The 16,513-nt window shown below is 39.0% G+C and overlaps 2 protein-coding genes and 2 long non-coding RNA genes across 4 annotated transcripts in view; 3 read left to right on the forward strand and 1 right to left on the reverse strand.

The window, feature by feature from the left end:
• The window catches only part of LOC123873178 (arylalkylamine N-acetyltransferase 1-like), an 89,430-nt gene that overhangs the window by 3,250 nt on the left and 69,667 nt on the right, over window positions 1-16,513 (forward strand). The window lies entirely within an intron of this gene.
• On the forward strand, window positions 8,206-9,662 carry LOC123873184. Its single transcript, XR_006797625.1, has 3 exons — window positions 8,206-8,639; window positions 8,745-8,921; window positions 9,648-9,662. It is a non-coding gene; the product is annotated as an uncharacterized LOC123873184 (long non-coding RNA).
• On the forward strand, window positions 9,733-10,184 carry LOC123873183. Its single transcript, XR_006797624.1, has 2 exons — window positions 9,733-9,855; window positions 10,005-10,184. It is a non-coding gene; the product is annotated as an uncharacterized LOC123873183 (long non-coding RNA).
• Window positions 11,598-15,308, reverse strand: LOC123873169. The gene is made up of 3 exons (XM_045917885.1): window positions 14,610-15,308; window positions 14,155-14,319; window positions 11,598-13,771 (listed from the first exon to the last, which is right to left on the reverse strand). Exons 1-3 carry the CDS (start codon window positions 14,896-14,898, stop codon window positions 11,679-11,681), a joined length of 2,547 nt encoding a protein of 848 aa, XP_045773841.1. The 5' UTR covers window positions 14,899-15,308; the 3' UTR covers window positions 11,598-11,678.

Raw genomic sequence — 16,513 nt, forward strand, 5'->3', positions numbered from 1 at the left:
TGCTTTTCACGGTTCAACCGCTGAACCAATCGCACACAAATTTGCAAGCACACAAATTAATTTGGTATTGATTTGTTCTCTGTAAGCGCACTATCACACAAGGATACCAGTGCAGTGGTAGCGCAACCAGGTCATGCTAGCTGTATTCATTTTGTTCGTAGCCATATTGCGTCACCACTAGTGACCTAGTGAGATAGGGCACTAAAACTTAGGTGACAAGGGACAGCCCTGCTTTAACCCAGCTATGAATGCACGTCTAGCGGTGGTCGGTGCACATACGACGCGTGGTAGCATTGACCGTCTTTTGAGAGGTCACCATATCTCCACATCTGAAGCGAATACAAATTGGGATAAGCCTAATCCTTGTGCAGTACGAGGCTATAAAGGCGTCTGATCTTATCGACACAGCGGCAGGTACAAAGCTTTACTATATCTCCTTACTGTCTCATGATCTCTGCGTGGTATTTTTTATTTGTGAGGGTCATGGGCCCTTTCCATTAACCAAAATCAAAATCCCTGGCGAACCGGGTTCGATTCCCGGCATAGGCAATTATGGAATTTATAATTTCTAAATTTTCTCTGGTCTGGTCTGGTGGAAGGCTTCGGCCGTGGCAAAGCCGTGCCGCAAAGCGATTTAGCGCCCTGGTACGATGTCATGTAGAAACCAAAGGGGTATGGATTTAATAAAAACTACCATAACCAGTCCAAGTTAGCCCACTCCATCTCAGACTGCATCACCACTTGCCACCAGGTGAGATATCGCGAAGCGGGTTACCGCGGAGGCTGTGCGGGTGTGCGGGGCGTCTCCACCCCGGTTGCCATCTCAACCTGTCGCGGACTATACCTACATAAGCTGAATTTCTTGAGAAATTAAAAAGGGTATAAAATTAAATGGGTAGCATTTAACTACCACAATAAACCACAATCTCAGCAAAGTAGGGACCTATAAAAAGGGTAAAAAATCAACATTCAATCGACTTTAATATGCCACAAGCGCAATCCCTTTGGGGATTTTCCAAATTGTAAGTTCTAGTTACTTAATTAACAACTTGGAATTTTCTACTTGTGGTCAGAAATTTTAAAATACTTAAATGAAAATAGGACCTTAGTTGAAGGATTTGCAATATGACTCATTAAGAACACCTCTCACCTTTTTGCAAAATCTGGTTTCGCAGAAAACTATAGATATTTATCGAATGTTCTTTTTGTCATTAAAATAGTTAGGTACGTTTCATGCCCGTAACCTTGTTATTGAAAATAAGATCGTAAAATGTTGACAAAATAATATAATAATACCGAGTAAACAAAGTAGTCGACTACGACTACTTTCCTATATTATTATCCTACTAATATTATAAATGCGAAATTGTGGATGTTTGGATGTTTGTTACTCAATCACGCAAAAACTACTGGACGGATTTGGCGGAAATTTGGAATGAAGATAGATTATACCCTGGATTAACACATAGGCTACTTTTTATCCCGGAAAATCAAAGAGTTCCCGCGGGATTTTGAAAAACGTAAATCCACACGGACGAAGTCGCGGGGATCAGCTAGTCGACTAATAATATTATCTAGGTTCTAGTGCTACCATCACTGAAAAAAAATCAGGATAAAATGACCAAAATCGTAGTTCTTAAAAAATCTTATTAATTATTATACACGTGGATGAAGACTACGAATAAAAGGCTATGTCTATAATATGATAAGCTAGCAATCCGTCCTGGATTCGCACGGGTAGCGCTGATAGGCGGAATTCCGATGCAAATCTCTCTTTACAGCCTATTCCTCCTTGTATACATCGATGTTGATAAGTGTCTTTGACCCCTTTCTATTACCAGGGCCCCAAGTCTACTATTGCAATTGTGTTTCAGTTGTCTATCAATGACATCTTAATTGTTACTTTTAGCAATTTTGGTAGTCTACTAATTCAATGGCGTCACAATTGCTTTCCGATGGCGTGCCACTGACACTTCAATGACGCAATTGTAAATAGTTGGTAGTCCCGTACTTAATAAACCAATTTCCCCCCCGAAGGGAAGAAAATTGATATTTCGGGTCTTGCCGTAGGCCTGACCCATAGAGATTACCTCTCCTATTTACGGTCACGAAGTAGGTGTGTGCCCTCTACCTATCCCTTTCCCTCAACTAAACGCCTATCATGTTGTCCCTATCCCACGCTGCATCAGACGGCTAGGGGCGCGGCGGCCCGAGATCCGCCATCTTACTTCAGTACCCATCCCCCGGCAAGTAATTGCCTGGGTCAGGCCTACGGCAAGACCCGAAATATCAATTTTCTTCCCTTCGGGGGGAAAATTGGTTTATTTCGGCTCTGTGCCTACGGCCTGACCCATAGAGATGTGTCTTCAATCTGCCGGCGGTATGTTAGGTAACTAACCCAGCAGCGTACTGTGATAGGCCCCTTGGATAGGCATAAAAGGAAAACTTTTAAGCTATACATCATCCAAAGAAAAAACCAAACCAAAATAATCATTACCATTTATTTTGAACGTTGACAATTTGCCCCAATAGGCTTTATGAGCAGGTAATTTAATATACCTTGACATGAGTCTTATTAGTATAAGATAGCAACAAAACTAAACATTCAAAACATAAACTAAAATAGGCACACAGTTGACCATAAGTGTGTACGTATCTCCTAGCTACAGAATACCCATTTAACATAAACGTCTCCAAAGACAAACAAAAACAATTTAAAAAGAAAGAAATATTATACTAAAATAATTGGGTATATAATCAGTATTATAAAGGCACAAAAGCATCAGTGATTTTTTGCACATTGATCCCATCACTGGATGGTAACTTATCAATCTCTCTGTAGTAATGTTTGAAAAAGTTATCTGGACCTTGCCAATTCCCTTTCCTCAGTACTTCCTCCAATGACATATGATTGTTAAATCTAAAAGTGGCCACTGCAGAGCGTGTACTGCCTGCCCCCGCTTCTATGCCTGCTGACCTTAAGGCTGTGCGTACCCATCCAGCTATCACCGACCGAGAAGCTGGACCGACTTTCCCCCGTGTTGTGACAAACAACGATAGAATAATTTGACCATTGGCCTGTCGTCTCTGATGTGAAACTTCAACATATTGCTTTAACCAATATATTATATCCCATAACTGTACTTCATTCCTCAATAATTTCCATCCCGATTGTATATGTTTAGGCTTGTCCGTTTTGGATCCATATTGTGGCCAAAAAATGACTTCATTTTCTGATTGCATTAAAAAATTCGAATCTATCCTGAGCAGAGTCAGGTCATGCACTCTCCTGCCTGATGCTAGCAGTAAGAGTACTGCTAAATGCCTCGAAACCTGAAATAGGTTACACGGGTCAGGCGGATTGACCTGTATCCAAGATAATAATTTTTTGAGGTCCCATATTTTTGCTCGATGAGTCTGAGGATTTGAGTTCAATATCCCTTTCAGAATATGCTTTATTAAAGGATTACTGGAGATTTTATCTGTATTTAAAGGATTTGAGAACGTTGCAATCGTTGATTTGTGCACGCATATAGATCTATAGGACAAATTCTTTTTACAGTATAAGAAACAAAGATACTGCGCCACCACAGTAGGAGTAGGGTTATTAATTGAGACCTTTCTATCCTTAGCCCACTGGCACCAACTCTTCCATGCTGCTGAGTAAGTACCTAAGGATGACTTACGCCACGAAGTTTCTAGGATTTGTCTCTCCTCAACTGACCAATTTTCCACTAAATCAGCCCACCCCGTACTTTCCATGCTTCCAAGTATAAATCTTGCATTTTGGGGGGCACTTGATTGTTTCGATAGTCTACGAGATGCTCTCTCAAATTCCGTATTGTGAACGGCTTGTCGAGGGCTCTCCTCTTGAGGATTGGTCGCCAGAAAACGTTCTCCCATCTTGGTACTATTAAAATGTACGTCCCCTGACACTCGTTGAGGTGTTGTAATATCCTGGGTATCAACGGTGGCGGTGGAAATATCCAGCCCAGTTTGTAGCCCCACGTCTTTGTAAAGGCATTCACGAATTCCGCCTGATTGCATGGGTATCGCGTGACGAACCTCGCAACTACCGCTGACTCCTGTGTTGCAAAAAGGTCTATACATGGAATGCCCCATTTCATAAAGATCCTCTCCTGCATCAGACTGGATAAATGCCAGTCTGGTAGACTTCTGCCCCTTGACAGATGGTCTGATATCACATTGTAGCGGCCTGGGATATGTTCTATCCGAATTTCTATATTTCTGCGAATCGCCAGGTTTAAGATGTTGCTTGCTAGTTTTAGAAGGGTTAGAGATTTTGTTCCCCCCTGGTTCCTTATGTACGCCACCACTGTTTTGCTGTCGGATTGTATTAGAATGCTTTTGTTCCGTAGTGCGGTCTGGTAATTTGATAATATCTCGTAAATAACGAACATTTCTTTTCTGTTTATGTGCCACTTTTTTTGCGCCACGGACCATTTTCCCGATATTAGCTTGTCTTCCAACTCTGCTCCCCAACCCGTGTCTGAGGCATCGGTTACCAGATATATCTGTGGTTCTTTGACGATAATATTCGAACCTTGTTCTAAGTTCTCCATCCACCATTGCAACTCTAGGAGAATTTCTGCTTTTACTGAGAACCGGAGGGAAGGGGCTGACTCGGGCAAGCGGTTCACAGCTCTTTGAATTTTCCGACAGTGTAGACGCCCTAGTGGAATCACGAACGAAGCGAACTCCATTTTGCCCAGCACTGATTTCGCCTGTCTCCAGCACCATCTTTCGTTTTTCATGAGTTTTTGAATCGACTTCCTTAGTGTTTGTATCTTGTCTAAAGGTAGTCTTTTCACATTCACCTCGGTATTCCAGTTTATTCCTAGAAAGGTTATTTCCCTCGTTGGTCTTAGTACTGACTTCTCCACGTTTATTTTGAAACCCAAAGTTTTGAGAGTCTCTAAGACTATAATCACTTCCTTTCTTAATTCCGTTGGATTTTGATTCACAATCAAAAAATCGTCTAGGTATACGACCAGGCGTATATTTTGTTTTCTTAGGAGTTTGGCTATCCAATTTGTTATTTTGGCAAAAATTTGAGGTGCCGAACTCAGACCAAAGGGGAGCGCTGTAAGCGCGTAGGTTCTGTTTCGATAGTGTAATGACAGGTAACGCCAGTGTCTTTTTGATATTGGAACATGGTAATATGCTTGAGTTAGATCTATTTTTGTCATATAGTCTCCCCGCTGTAGGAAAAACTGCAGCTTGCGATGATTTATTAAACGGAATTTTTGTATACCAACGTAGTTGTTTAATCTTTTTAGGTTGAACACTGTTCTCCACTTTCCTCCTGACTTTGGTGTTAAGAACATCTTTGAAAGAAAGCCTGACTTGCAATGTATCCTTTTTATCGTCTTTTGACGGATCATTTTCATAATTTCTTTCTTCATTTGTGAAGATACCGGCGTCTGGAACTTCTTTAGTAAGTTTTTTGTGAAATATGTTATTGGTGGTTTCTTGGAGAAAGGAATTAAGTAACCTTTTATAATGCTTAGGATCGATTTTGGAGCACCTAATTTTTTCCAAGCTGAAATGTGGTCGGCCAGTTGTCCCGCTCGAAAACCGTTGCCGTCAAATATACCGCCGTCTCTCCCTCCCGCTCCTTTCCTTAAAACTACGGCGTTTCTGGTCCTTTGGTGCTTGATGTTTCTGAGATCGATCTTTAAGTTCTGGTTTCTTGAATTTCCTATTCACTTGAAAAGACTTCCTCGGGTTGTTCAAATCCCTAGGTTGTTTTGCTATATTTTCCTTTATACTACTTTGATTTGAGAAAAGCCGACGATTAGGCGGAGCAATTTTAGAAATACCATGCGTTTTAATTGCCTGTTGAAGTTTTTCTTCATCCCACAGATGAGTCTCCGATGGTGGGATTTCACTAAGGACTGATCGGTAATAGTTGCTTTTTGGTTCATATAATTTTCGTCGAGATTCAATGATTTCCGCCCGTTTGCCGCAAGTATACTGGAGCAAATCATCGGATATAGTACGGAGTTCACTATCTGCCGCCAATATCCTCATCAGGCTTCCCGTTGCCTCTGGATGCTGCTCTGCTACTTTTTTCAGACACTCTTGGAGCCTTAGGCGCTGTGTTAATAGGCCATGTGTTACTGTGCCGAAAGCCGAATCACACTTTCCTAATAAATCTTTAAGAGGACTCGGGTTTGAATGCTGATACAGAGATGCATTCACTCGTAGGCAGTGGAACACCGGCGACGCCTGGAGCTTCTTTTGAGACTCCGCATAACGGATTTTGTTCCATGTCGGCTCCCCGAACCTTTGACATTTTAGACCCTGCTGCTCCAAGATTGGAACGGCTCTGGGGACCGCTGGTTCACTTTCCTTTGTGGCTGGCGAAAAAATGTCCCAACTGTCATTTACTTCTCGGCTAGCCACCTTACCAGGTAAACCCAACTCCGGGCTAGGCGCTCGCCAGTTCTCTACCCTCTCGTTATCCTTATTCGTATTCACCATATTTAAAAAATTAAACATCATTTCCTCCATCCTGTCCAATCTTGCTTCAATCGGACTCTCTTTAGGCAAATCCGAAGATGATGGGGAGTAGCTTTCACGTTTAGATGAGTCTCTTTCTGGTGATGACGAGTTGGACCGGTTCCTCTTTGACCTTGACTGGCCTAGGCTTTCTTCTGATGACGATGACAATCGCCTAGACCGCCTCCGTTTCTTGGATTTATCCTGTACGGGCTTCGTTCGGTTACAGGAGTTAGACCTAGAAAAGCTCCCTACCCTATTTTGGTGGGATTCTACATCCGTGGTTAGAACATCCGAAATGTGCTCCCTGGAGAAAACTGACGCTCTTATGGGCTCGACTGCCCTGTAAAATATCTCAGCCTGCGCCGCCGAGCCACGCAGTTTAGCCGCCACGTGGTTTGGGTTGGTTATTAAAGCTCTGCAAATATCCCAGTCTAACAGTTTCACCTTCATGGCCTTGTACAGCTTTTCCCCGATTGTCCTCGCCGCTGGGTAGAAAGCCTTTACTAACTCTACTGACGGGATCGCAAACCGTAATTTATTTAATATTTTGTGGTCTGTTCTTCTACCCAAAAGTTCTTCTTTGGACCAATCTATAACCTTCCAGTCTTTCCATCCATCTGGGAGGCTTTCTTTTATGATCAATTTAATTCTAGCGAATAACTCCTCATCCTCTTCTTCACATTGTCTGCTGAAGAGTTCCCCGAGCGTGACGAAACCTTGGGATGTCGCCATCTGCCGAATCAAGAGAAAAGATAGTGTTCAGTTCACGTGACACCATTGTTTGTAAAATAAAGCGTCCGTCCGGCCCGATTTGGGAACCTTGTAGTACCAAATAATTTTACTCGAACACGATCAGGATAGATCTTGGGTTGGACCCCCAAACCAGAAGAGTAGTTTGACGCAGACCCTGGGCCCGGTCTCGTATTCAAAGCCAAGAATTGACTCGACTCTAACCGTAGTCTGACCCGGACACGGATCGATCGGTTCCGGGTCGGGTCGAAACCCGGACCCTCCGGTTTAAATTACTAAGTCTTGGGCCCGGTCGGCCCAGGTTCCGGGCCCGGACGGGTCAACTTCTGGGCCCGGTCGGATCAAATTTCGGACCCGGTCGGCCCGAAATTCGGGCCCGGTCGGACCAAATTTCGGGCCCGGTCGGCCCAACCTCGGGGCCCGGTCGGCCCGAACTCTGGGCCCGGTCGGGCCAGAATTGGTGTCAGTTAGCTGTTTAACTGTGTCCGTCTGGGCTTGACCCGAGATCGGAGTCGTAGGTACTTTAAATACGCTAAAAACTAAACTTTAGTTTAGCAGTAATCTCCTCTGGCCTCAAGAAACGGAATCTGAAACCAACAGAAGAACACTCACCTTAATTTATTCTCCATAAACAAAATTGATGATCTACGAACGTTACACAACGTTTTTTATGGAATATTTCAATTCTTCCTTCACTTATATTTCACACACACCACTCGCTCGCGTAAATAAAAGCGTACTGAAGTAAGATGGCGGATCTCGGGCCGCCGCGCCCCTAGCCGTCTGATGCAGCGTGGGATAGGGACAACATGATAGGCGTTTAGTTGAGGGAAAGGGATAGGTAGAGGGCACACACCTACTTCGTGACCGTAAATAGGAGAGGTAATCTCTATGGGTCAGGCCGTAGGCACAGAGCCGAAATGACAAGCCAATGATCGAATGTATGCGTAGTCTGCTAATAGTTTGACAGCTGCAATGATCATTGAATCGCCAGTGAACTATCATTGATGCGCCATTGTGCTGTCATTGCTTTTAAGCCAGTGTTTGTTTGGTTTTACGGGTTTAACATCATGTTTAGCAATAGTTTGGGTATTTAGTTGTTATCTTTCTACGTTGTAAGGTGAACACCTAGGCATAATGTCTAGAATAAGATGGAATATTTTGGAATTGGCCAACGCGGTTGATACTCAGGAGTTGATATTGATACTCGCTTGCTAAGGAGCAATATAGACCCCTTTCAGGATATATCCTTTGTAAAAATGTTTCGCCTTGGGAAGGAAACTGTAAAGGAGCTAGTGGAGCAGCTCACTCCACTTATTCCGAGACCACAACGGAATGATGGAATATTTGCGGAGACGAAGGTTAGAAAACAACTTCAAATTATCATTGCTTATCTCTAAAGGCATGGCTATAATCTAAGAATACATGAAGTTGGTAGGTATGAATGTAATGTATTACTGTTGCAGATTCTGATAGCCTTAGCATTTTATACACCATCTCATACCAGACATTAGTTGGGCAGAGTGCCCTCCACAGAAGACTGTGTCAAGAGCTGTGAGGCAAGTTACAGAGACACTCAATGCCAAATTTAACAAATATGTTAAATGGCCCATCCAGCATGACCGGAATGCCATGAAAGCTAAGTGAGAAATTCAACTTTTCCTAACTGTTGTAGGTTTCCTAATGTTGGTTGGATTTTCAGGTGACAGTGGCTATCCTCTGAAGAAAACAAAGATCACCCCAATCCTCAACACCATAGAGGGAACACCATAGCACAATTTTTATTTAATGCACTCAATAGACTGCACTCAATAGAGTTGAACGCTGTATAGTTTTATTAAATAAAATCCTGTTTGAGACAGTATATGAAAAAACCGGCCAAGTGTGAGTAAGACTCGCGCACTGAGGGTTCCTTGGGTATTTTTCCAACATTTTGCATGATAAATCAAAAACTATAAAAATCTGTTTTAGAATGCACAGTAAAGCCCTTTTATATGATACACCACTTGGTATAGTTATCTTACTTTGAAAATTGAAACAGGTTTTCATTTTTTTTTAAATGATGTAACCACAAATTCGCGGTTTTCAGATTTATTCCTGTATTTGTGCTATAAGACCTACCTTCCTGCCCAATTTCATGATTCTAGGTCAACAGGAAGTATAGGTTTTACCTACTTATAGGTATAACCTTTAGGTTTCTTGACAGACACGACGGATGGACGGACAGACAGACACAAAGTGATACTATAAGGGTTCTGTTTTTCCTTTTGAGGTACGGAACCCTAAAAAAAGGGTGTCCTAGACAAATAAACTATAGCAAATATTATAGTTTGATTGATAGGTGTTTTATTTACAATTTTTTTTTTCAGATGTTTGCTCCGAGCACATGCTTTGCACGCACAACAGACGGAAACGTTTAAGTGCGGAAACCAGCCCAGAGAGAAGAAGATGCTTTGCATTACAGTCCAATCACCACAGGCAAGATTGTGAATGCATGTTATATTTTGCACAGTATTGCAAACAAGACCAACGCACGTGCCTCCACTCATGCCTGTGGAAGCTCTTCATCTGCAACAGGTATGTGATTTAATTTTTGTTTATTCTTAAAAAAAAAAACAACAAATTTCCACAAATATGTTTATTCATTTAACATAAAAAGATTAAAATATCCTTAATATATAAGAGTAATATTATTATGAATTAAACAACATTATTGTATATTTTAGGATGAACACAATTCAAGGGCCGAGAGTTGGAAAGTGCTATTGATGGACAGCATTCACAAAGCCATCGAGTTAACCAAGGTCTGCTTGAAGGTAGAGTGCTGCAGCAGGCTCTCATCAACAGGCTGTGGAGAAATGCATGAAATTAATAATAAATAATTGAAATAAATGATTTTGAATTTTGACTAGACTTTGATTAGATTTTTAAAGAAAAAATAATATTTCTTTCCTATAATCCGCATAACTGTTTAGCGATTATAGCGAAACATAGGAATATTAATTTTTCTTTAAATATCATGGAATTCCACAATGTAATGTCTGTTTCTATTCAATATTTGATTAGATTAATATTGGAAACTCCAAGCATAGTGATTCATAATAATTTGCTGATCTGACACCATTACCAGAGTATTTTCCATTTAATTTCTTTGAACAGACACTAAATTGTACCTTGAATGTAGTCATCAGATTCTGATTCTGATAGCTGTTTTGTGGGACATTTCTGAAAACAATAAACTACTGTTTATTCAATACTAGAGGATGCCCACGGCTTCGCCCGCGTGGATTTCGGTTTTTTAAAATCCCGCAGGAACTCTTTGATTTTTCGGGATAAAAAGTAGCCGATGTCCTTCCCCGGGATGTAGCCCATGTCTGTACCAAATTTCATCACAATCGGTTCTGCGGTTGGGCCGTGATAACGTAGCAGACAGACAGACAGACACACTTTCGCATTTATAATATTAGTATGGATAATATAATGACTAAATGTTTTTAAATATTAAATGAATAAAAAGGCAACCTTTTTCGAGGGGAATGCAACACTCGTTGCATCTCCTGCTCCTCCTGCTGTCCTGCTAAATACAGCAGCAAACTTTTCAATTGCTGCAGCCAGCCTAGCAGCAGCTTGGTTTGTTGCAGTCCCCAGTCTGACAATTGCTGCAGCCAAGTTCTCCATCGCCTGGGCTTGAGCCAAAATGCGTCTGCATTTTGGCCTCGATATCTGCTCAAGCCTGGCCTGCGAACGCCGCTTAGCCAGGCTTTGCCCCGTCACTGGTGCGGTTGCAGTGACAGGAATGGCTCTCCAAATAGTCTAGCAGCGACGAAATCTGCTCCCCTACTACCATTTTCGCAGTCCCTTATAATATTCACACTTCACAGATTTAAATATTCTGTCTACCTAGGTAGGTATTCGCAAGTCGCCTCAAAAATCAAAAATCAAAATACTAAAATCGTCGCTTTGGTAGTGAAGAGAGTCAACCCACACATAACAAGTTCCAAAATAATGAGCAATTAAGTGGCAAGGTTTAACAAAAAATAATAATTAGTCCATATCTTCCAAACCGTAAGTTAGATTTTAATAAGAATGGCATCGGTTTTGCTTAACATGATTCTTGTATTTTCAGTACATAAATCGTTTTTGTTATTAAACTAGTTTTTCTGTTAATTGTTATTTTGCACTTGGCTCTTTTCACCATTTAGATATTTTGAAAATAATCTACTAACAGGGAGGTAAAAAGATACAAGTGTCATAGATCTATTTATATATACAAATAGTTGATAGGTTCAGGGTTGGTTGGTAGTAATTGGTAGACATAAAAAAAGATTAATAGCTTTATTTTTTAAATATTTTTGTATCAGAAATAATACACTATTGTTAAAAATCTGCAATAAAGAAATTCAATCATCTTCTGTAACATCAATATCATCACCTGAAGCAATAAGGTTCATGTAATATTCGTGGTAAGAGGTAGGGATTGTACCTTTTTTACAAAGATCTTGTAAGTCTTTTAGTTTTTTGGCATCTATTTTTAAGCCACACGTATACAGATTAGCTACTTCAGAGGCTAGTATTTCTTCATTATTTCGAGTTGATTTGAGGCGAATAAATAGTCGTTCAAATTCAATTTGGCTTAACTGAGTTTTGTAATAAATATGCATGGGCTCTTCACGTCTATATTGCAGCCATTTAACAAGAAGCCATTTCATGATTCCATTATCTCCTTTATTTTTATTTGTTATTAATTTTTGGCTGTATGACTTAAAATCAAGAAATTGACTAAATTCCATCTCCTTTACGACGTATGAAGGTCGAGTGGTCTTCGCCATTCTTGCTACAGTATACCATCCATCTGGGACAAAAATGTTAATCTTTCTACCCCTTGATTCAATGGCAGAGTGAACACTGTCACATTCCATTTCGGAATGTCCAGATTCCATGAACTTTTGGTTTATAATCTTCAGATTTGGAAATGAACAAAGTGCTCTAATGAACATGGCAGAAATGATATGGTTTCTGTTTTGTCCTGAAGCAGTATCAGAGTAAAATGTTACTTCTGTCACCTCTGGTGGTAGTTCAGAAAGAAGATTCCAAATACATGTGGCTATCTCAGATGCTCCTTTTGTACCGTTGGTTTCATGCCACATGTAGTTAATTGCAGTGCCTTTAGCAAGATCATATATGGTAAAGTTATAAGTTTTCAATTTTCTCTTATAATACAGTTGACCAATCTCTAATTGCGGGGTAAGTAAAATTTTTTCTAAATCCATAGTGTAAGCACGAAACGTTGGATCAGTCTTAGCTCTTGCCTTGTCTTCTCTTTTTTGTTCTCTAGCTTCTGTTTTTCTGATTAAATGTAAGTCATAGTTACTTTGTTCCTGGAGTTTCTCTTCTGGTGATTTGTTTTTAAATTGGGCGCAGTAATCACATTGGTCTTTTTTTGGCCTATGAAAGCCATAATTGAACTCAGTAGTAAAAATATGTTTATAATAATAAGATGATACAGGTAATGCTCCGTTCTCTTCACAATACTTGATGTAGTCTTGATACAAGCGATTTTCAGTCAGGCCAGATGGTAGATATTTTCGCATAGAAGAACTTCGGCAGTAGTGAGAGTCTACTACAGGTAAGGACTTGATGTGATCACGGATTATATCCTTACGTTCTTCAGAAATTTTATTTGGTGCAGGGTTCAATCCACGTTTGTCATGCTCAGTAACACCACTATCCATTTTCTTTTTGAGAGCAGTTTCAACTTTTTTAGCTGATATGTCTAAAGTACCAAGAAAAAACATCTTGCATACTTGATGAGCTTTGTTATTTAATGTCAAAAAGTAAACATGAGTATAATTTCTCTTATCGGGAACATCAACTGCCATTGAACTAGAGTCTTTTGACTTGTATCTTCTTTTTGGTAGCTCTTTACGAACTGAGCTGTTTATAAAAGCCCATTTGGCTCTATCTTCTTTTAAAGTCAAAAAGTCTGCAAATATTTTCTGTCTATCATTCAAAGTAAATGTATCATTGCATTTATAATGGCACTTACAGAGTACTTCTTTAACTGCTTTTGCTCTCACTTTTTTACCTGACTGAGAAGTATGTTCTTTACCTTCAAGTCTCAGTATTTTATTTCTGTTTCTCTTCCATGTTTGAGGTTCACATTTCCTTTTTCGTGTCAGGGTATTATTTTCTTGGCTGTTTATGTTTTCCACTGTTTCACTATTACTATTTTCAACCTCTTGAAGATCTTGGCTACTATTTCTTAAATTCTCTTGTTCTCTTTGTACTATTTCAGGTTCACTATCACTGTAATGTGAAGTTTCTGATTCTGGTATATAACATGGATCATTTTCTGAACAATCTGATTGAGCGAAAGGGTCAGAATCTGATAATACTTGTTCAGCATCTACAAAAGAGTAAGCTGGAGTATTATTACGTCTGTTTGAGCTTTTTGTTTCTGGATCAACTGAATCTACATCAATCTGCTGTGCAGCTAGAACAAAACAAAAAATAAAATTATTAATGAAGTATTTATTAACGGAATAACATACATGCATATTATATAAACTCATGACTGTAATCCCTTGTCATTGGTACAACAACTAGCTCAATGTTTAAGAATGAAGTTATAGCAATGCAATAAGCATTAAATTATTAGGATGGAATGGCATGTCAAGTGGAGATAAGTAGCTATCTTTTTGCCCACAAGGACACTACATAAGAAATCTTTATTCCCTTAGTCACCTTAAATAATACTCACAAGAAGATTTGGGGTGGTCTAAAATAAGCTGGAACCACACCAGTATTTCCAAAATTTATTTATTATACTTAAATAATAATAACTTAATAATCACTCAAAGAGAGTAATAATCTCACCAGTAGTAATTACATTCAGATCCATGACAGGGGTTTCACCGTCAAGTTCTTGGCACTGACTAAGTTTCAGGCACAAAGAGTCATGTGTGGCTTCTTGATCACATACTTGAACATGGTCACTTGACTTCTTTGTATCAGGACATTCATAAGAAGCTGCTTCGCTTACTAAAAACAGAAAAACAATCAGTTACCTGTTTAAATTTAAAACTGAACTAAGTATGTAACTACATATATATTTATTTATTTGATGGCATGAAGATACTAGCAGGAACAAGGTGGACGCAGTGAAAATATTATTCTTGAATTATTTGTGGTTTACCTCGAAATTATAAAACTGAGATTCTGATTTTAGAGAATGGTATGTTTTGAAAAAAAAAAAGGATGTAAGTAGCTACTAAAAGAAAGGCATAATAACAATTATAAGTTCTAATTACGTAAAGGTCTACGTATCTCACCAGTTGTGATTACATCCAGATCCATGTAGACAGGGGTTTCAATGTAATGTTCTTGGTACTGATCGAGCTGCAGGCACAAATTTAAGTCATGCTTGCCGTCTTGATTACATACTTGATCACGATCACTCGAGTTCTTGGAATTGTTTACCATGTTCAATATTAACTTTGAGCGATAATTATTATAGTTGGACATTTTGCCGTCTCGTCTTTTGTTCAATAGATTTAATACAAATCCAAGAAACTTAACAAGCAAAATAGACAACATAAAACAGTAAAATCGCAAACTCATAGCACATAATGCTTATTACAAGGAACGCCGACGCGCGAAATAAGGCATTTTTGACAGATCATGACAGATGTCAAGCCATACATAATGGCGCTTTAAATGCAGAGTTCGTTCAAAAACTAATGATTTATGCGGCTTGACTTTGTTCACTACTGATTACAACCACTGAACTATTTCAAGAAGTTAACTAATCTATGCGGATTGTATTCTTTTTTATAAAAAAAGTAATGTATAGTAGTTCTATTAACATCTTTTCACCTTTTTGATTATTTTTTGTAACTAAACTACAGGCAGTTAGCTCTATTCACCACCGTAAAAATCATATTGTTTTAATTATAATAGAATACTTATCTCATTTTGAACCAAGTTGTGGCTTGACTCTCTTCACCACCAAAGCGACGAAATAAAGTTGTTTATATACTATCTCTATGAATTGCAGAACTATCAAATGACATTGACATTTAATGTCAATTCGACAATTACAGATGAAATATAATTATTTTTGACATTTTATTTTTTAGATCGCACTTAAAATTTATCTTTTTGGCTTATTATGATAATTTTACTTAAGGCTTAATCTTTAAAACACAAATAGATAACATTTATAATCGAATCTAGCTTAAATAAACGTTTTTAATATGTATTATTTTTTCTGGACTCATTTCGGCAAACGCTTTTTGAGCAAATGGCAATACCAACTACAATGCAACTACAATCCAATTACAAGACCATCGGTCGACCATTGTGAATTTAGTAGACTACGAAATTGTGAACCAATGGTAATTGAATTAAAATTGCATTGTAGTTCAATGACAAATCATGTAAAATAGCAGACTTGGGGCCCAGGGCTCTCTCCGTCACTTATTCCATACAATAGTAGTTCCGATTTCATTTGAATATCAAGCAACCAGTCCATAAAAGTTTGCAGACATATTCTAGAAACTAATATCAGTGCCTGTGGTGTTTAAGATTTTTCTAAAAATATGAAGTTTTAAAATTACAGGGGCTCAAAGATTTGTATGTGAATTTTTAAGACCGCGTAACTTTGAAACCGAATATTTTAACAGAAATCTAGAAACCACAGGCATATATATTAGTTTCTAGAATATGTCTGCATTTCATGGACTTTGGTTGCTTAATATTCAAATGAAATTGAAACTACGTTTGTATGGAGCGAGCGACGGAGAGACCCCTCCTAATCACATAATCGCAGGAATTTTCTTTGGATAATAATGCGGCGGGTTCCCAGATCCTTTTGCATACGACTCGACTAAGAGAACGAGATTTAGATTCTTAACTTTTACAGTTATAATCGGGATCGAAGACTCATCTAACGTGCTCTCTGAGGTCAAGGCACAGAAAAGACCCAATTCGGAACCAAACCTTCAAAGACGTTCGCCCATCCAGTTACTGACTTGCAATCGATTGATATCCGTTGTCACAACGAGGTGTGTGAAAATTTTATAAAAAGTTTTTAAACTCAAAATTTTATAATGTTGTTTACCCTGAGTCTTTTTTTTTTTTTTTTTTTTTTTTTTTTTTTTTTTTTTTTTTTTTTTTTTTTTTTTTTTTTTTTTTTTTTTTTTAAAAAAGAATACTAGCCATGCTAATCATGACT

This window comes from Maniola jurtina, chromosome 16 (assembly GCF_905333055.1).
Source record: "Maniola jurtina chromosome 16, ilManJurt1.1, whole genome shotgun sequence".
NCBI classification, from domain to species: Eukaryota; Metazoa; Arthropoda; class Insecta; order Lepidoptera; family Nymphalidae; genus Maniola; species Maniola jurtina.

What these genes read in the sequence shown, in the direction of transcription:
- LOC123873169 (XM_045917885.1), bottom strand. Translation starts at nt 14,898, where the DNA reads ATGAGTTTGCGATTTTACTGTTTTATGTTGTCTATTTTGCTTGTTAAG. An exon ending in TCTGGATGTAATCACAACTG is followed by an intron (nt 14,320 to 14,609) that starts GTGAGATACGTA and finishes TTCTGTTTTTAG; the next exon opens with TAAGCGAAGCAGCTTCTTAT. An exon ending in TCTGAATGTAATTACTACTG is followed by an intron (nt 13,772 to 14,154) that starts GTGAGATTATTA and finishes GTTTTGTTCTAG; the next exon opens with CTGCACAGCAGATTGATGTA.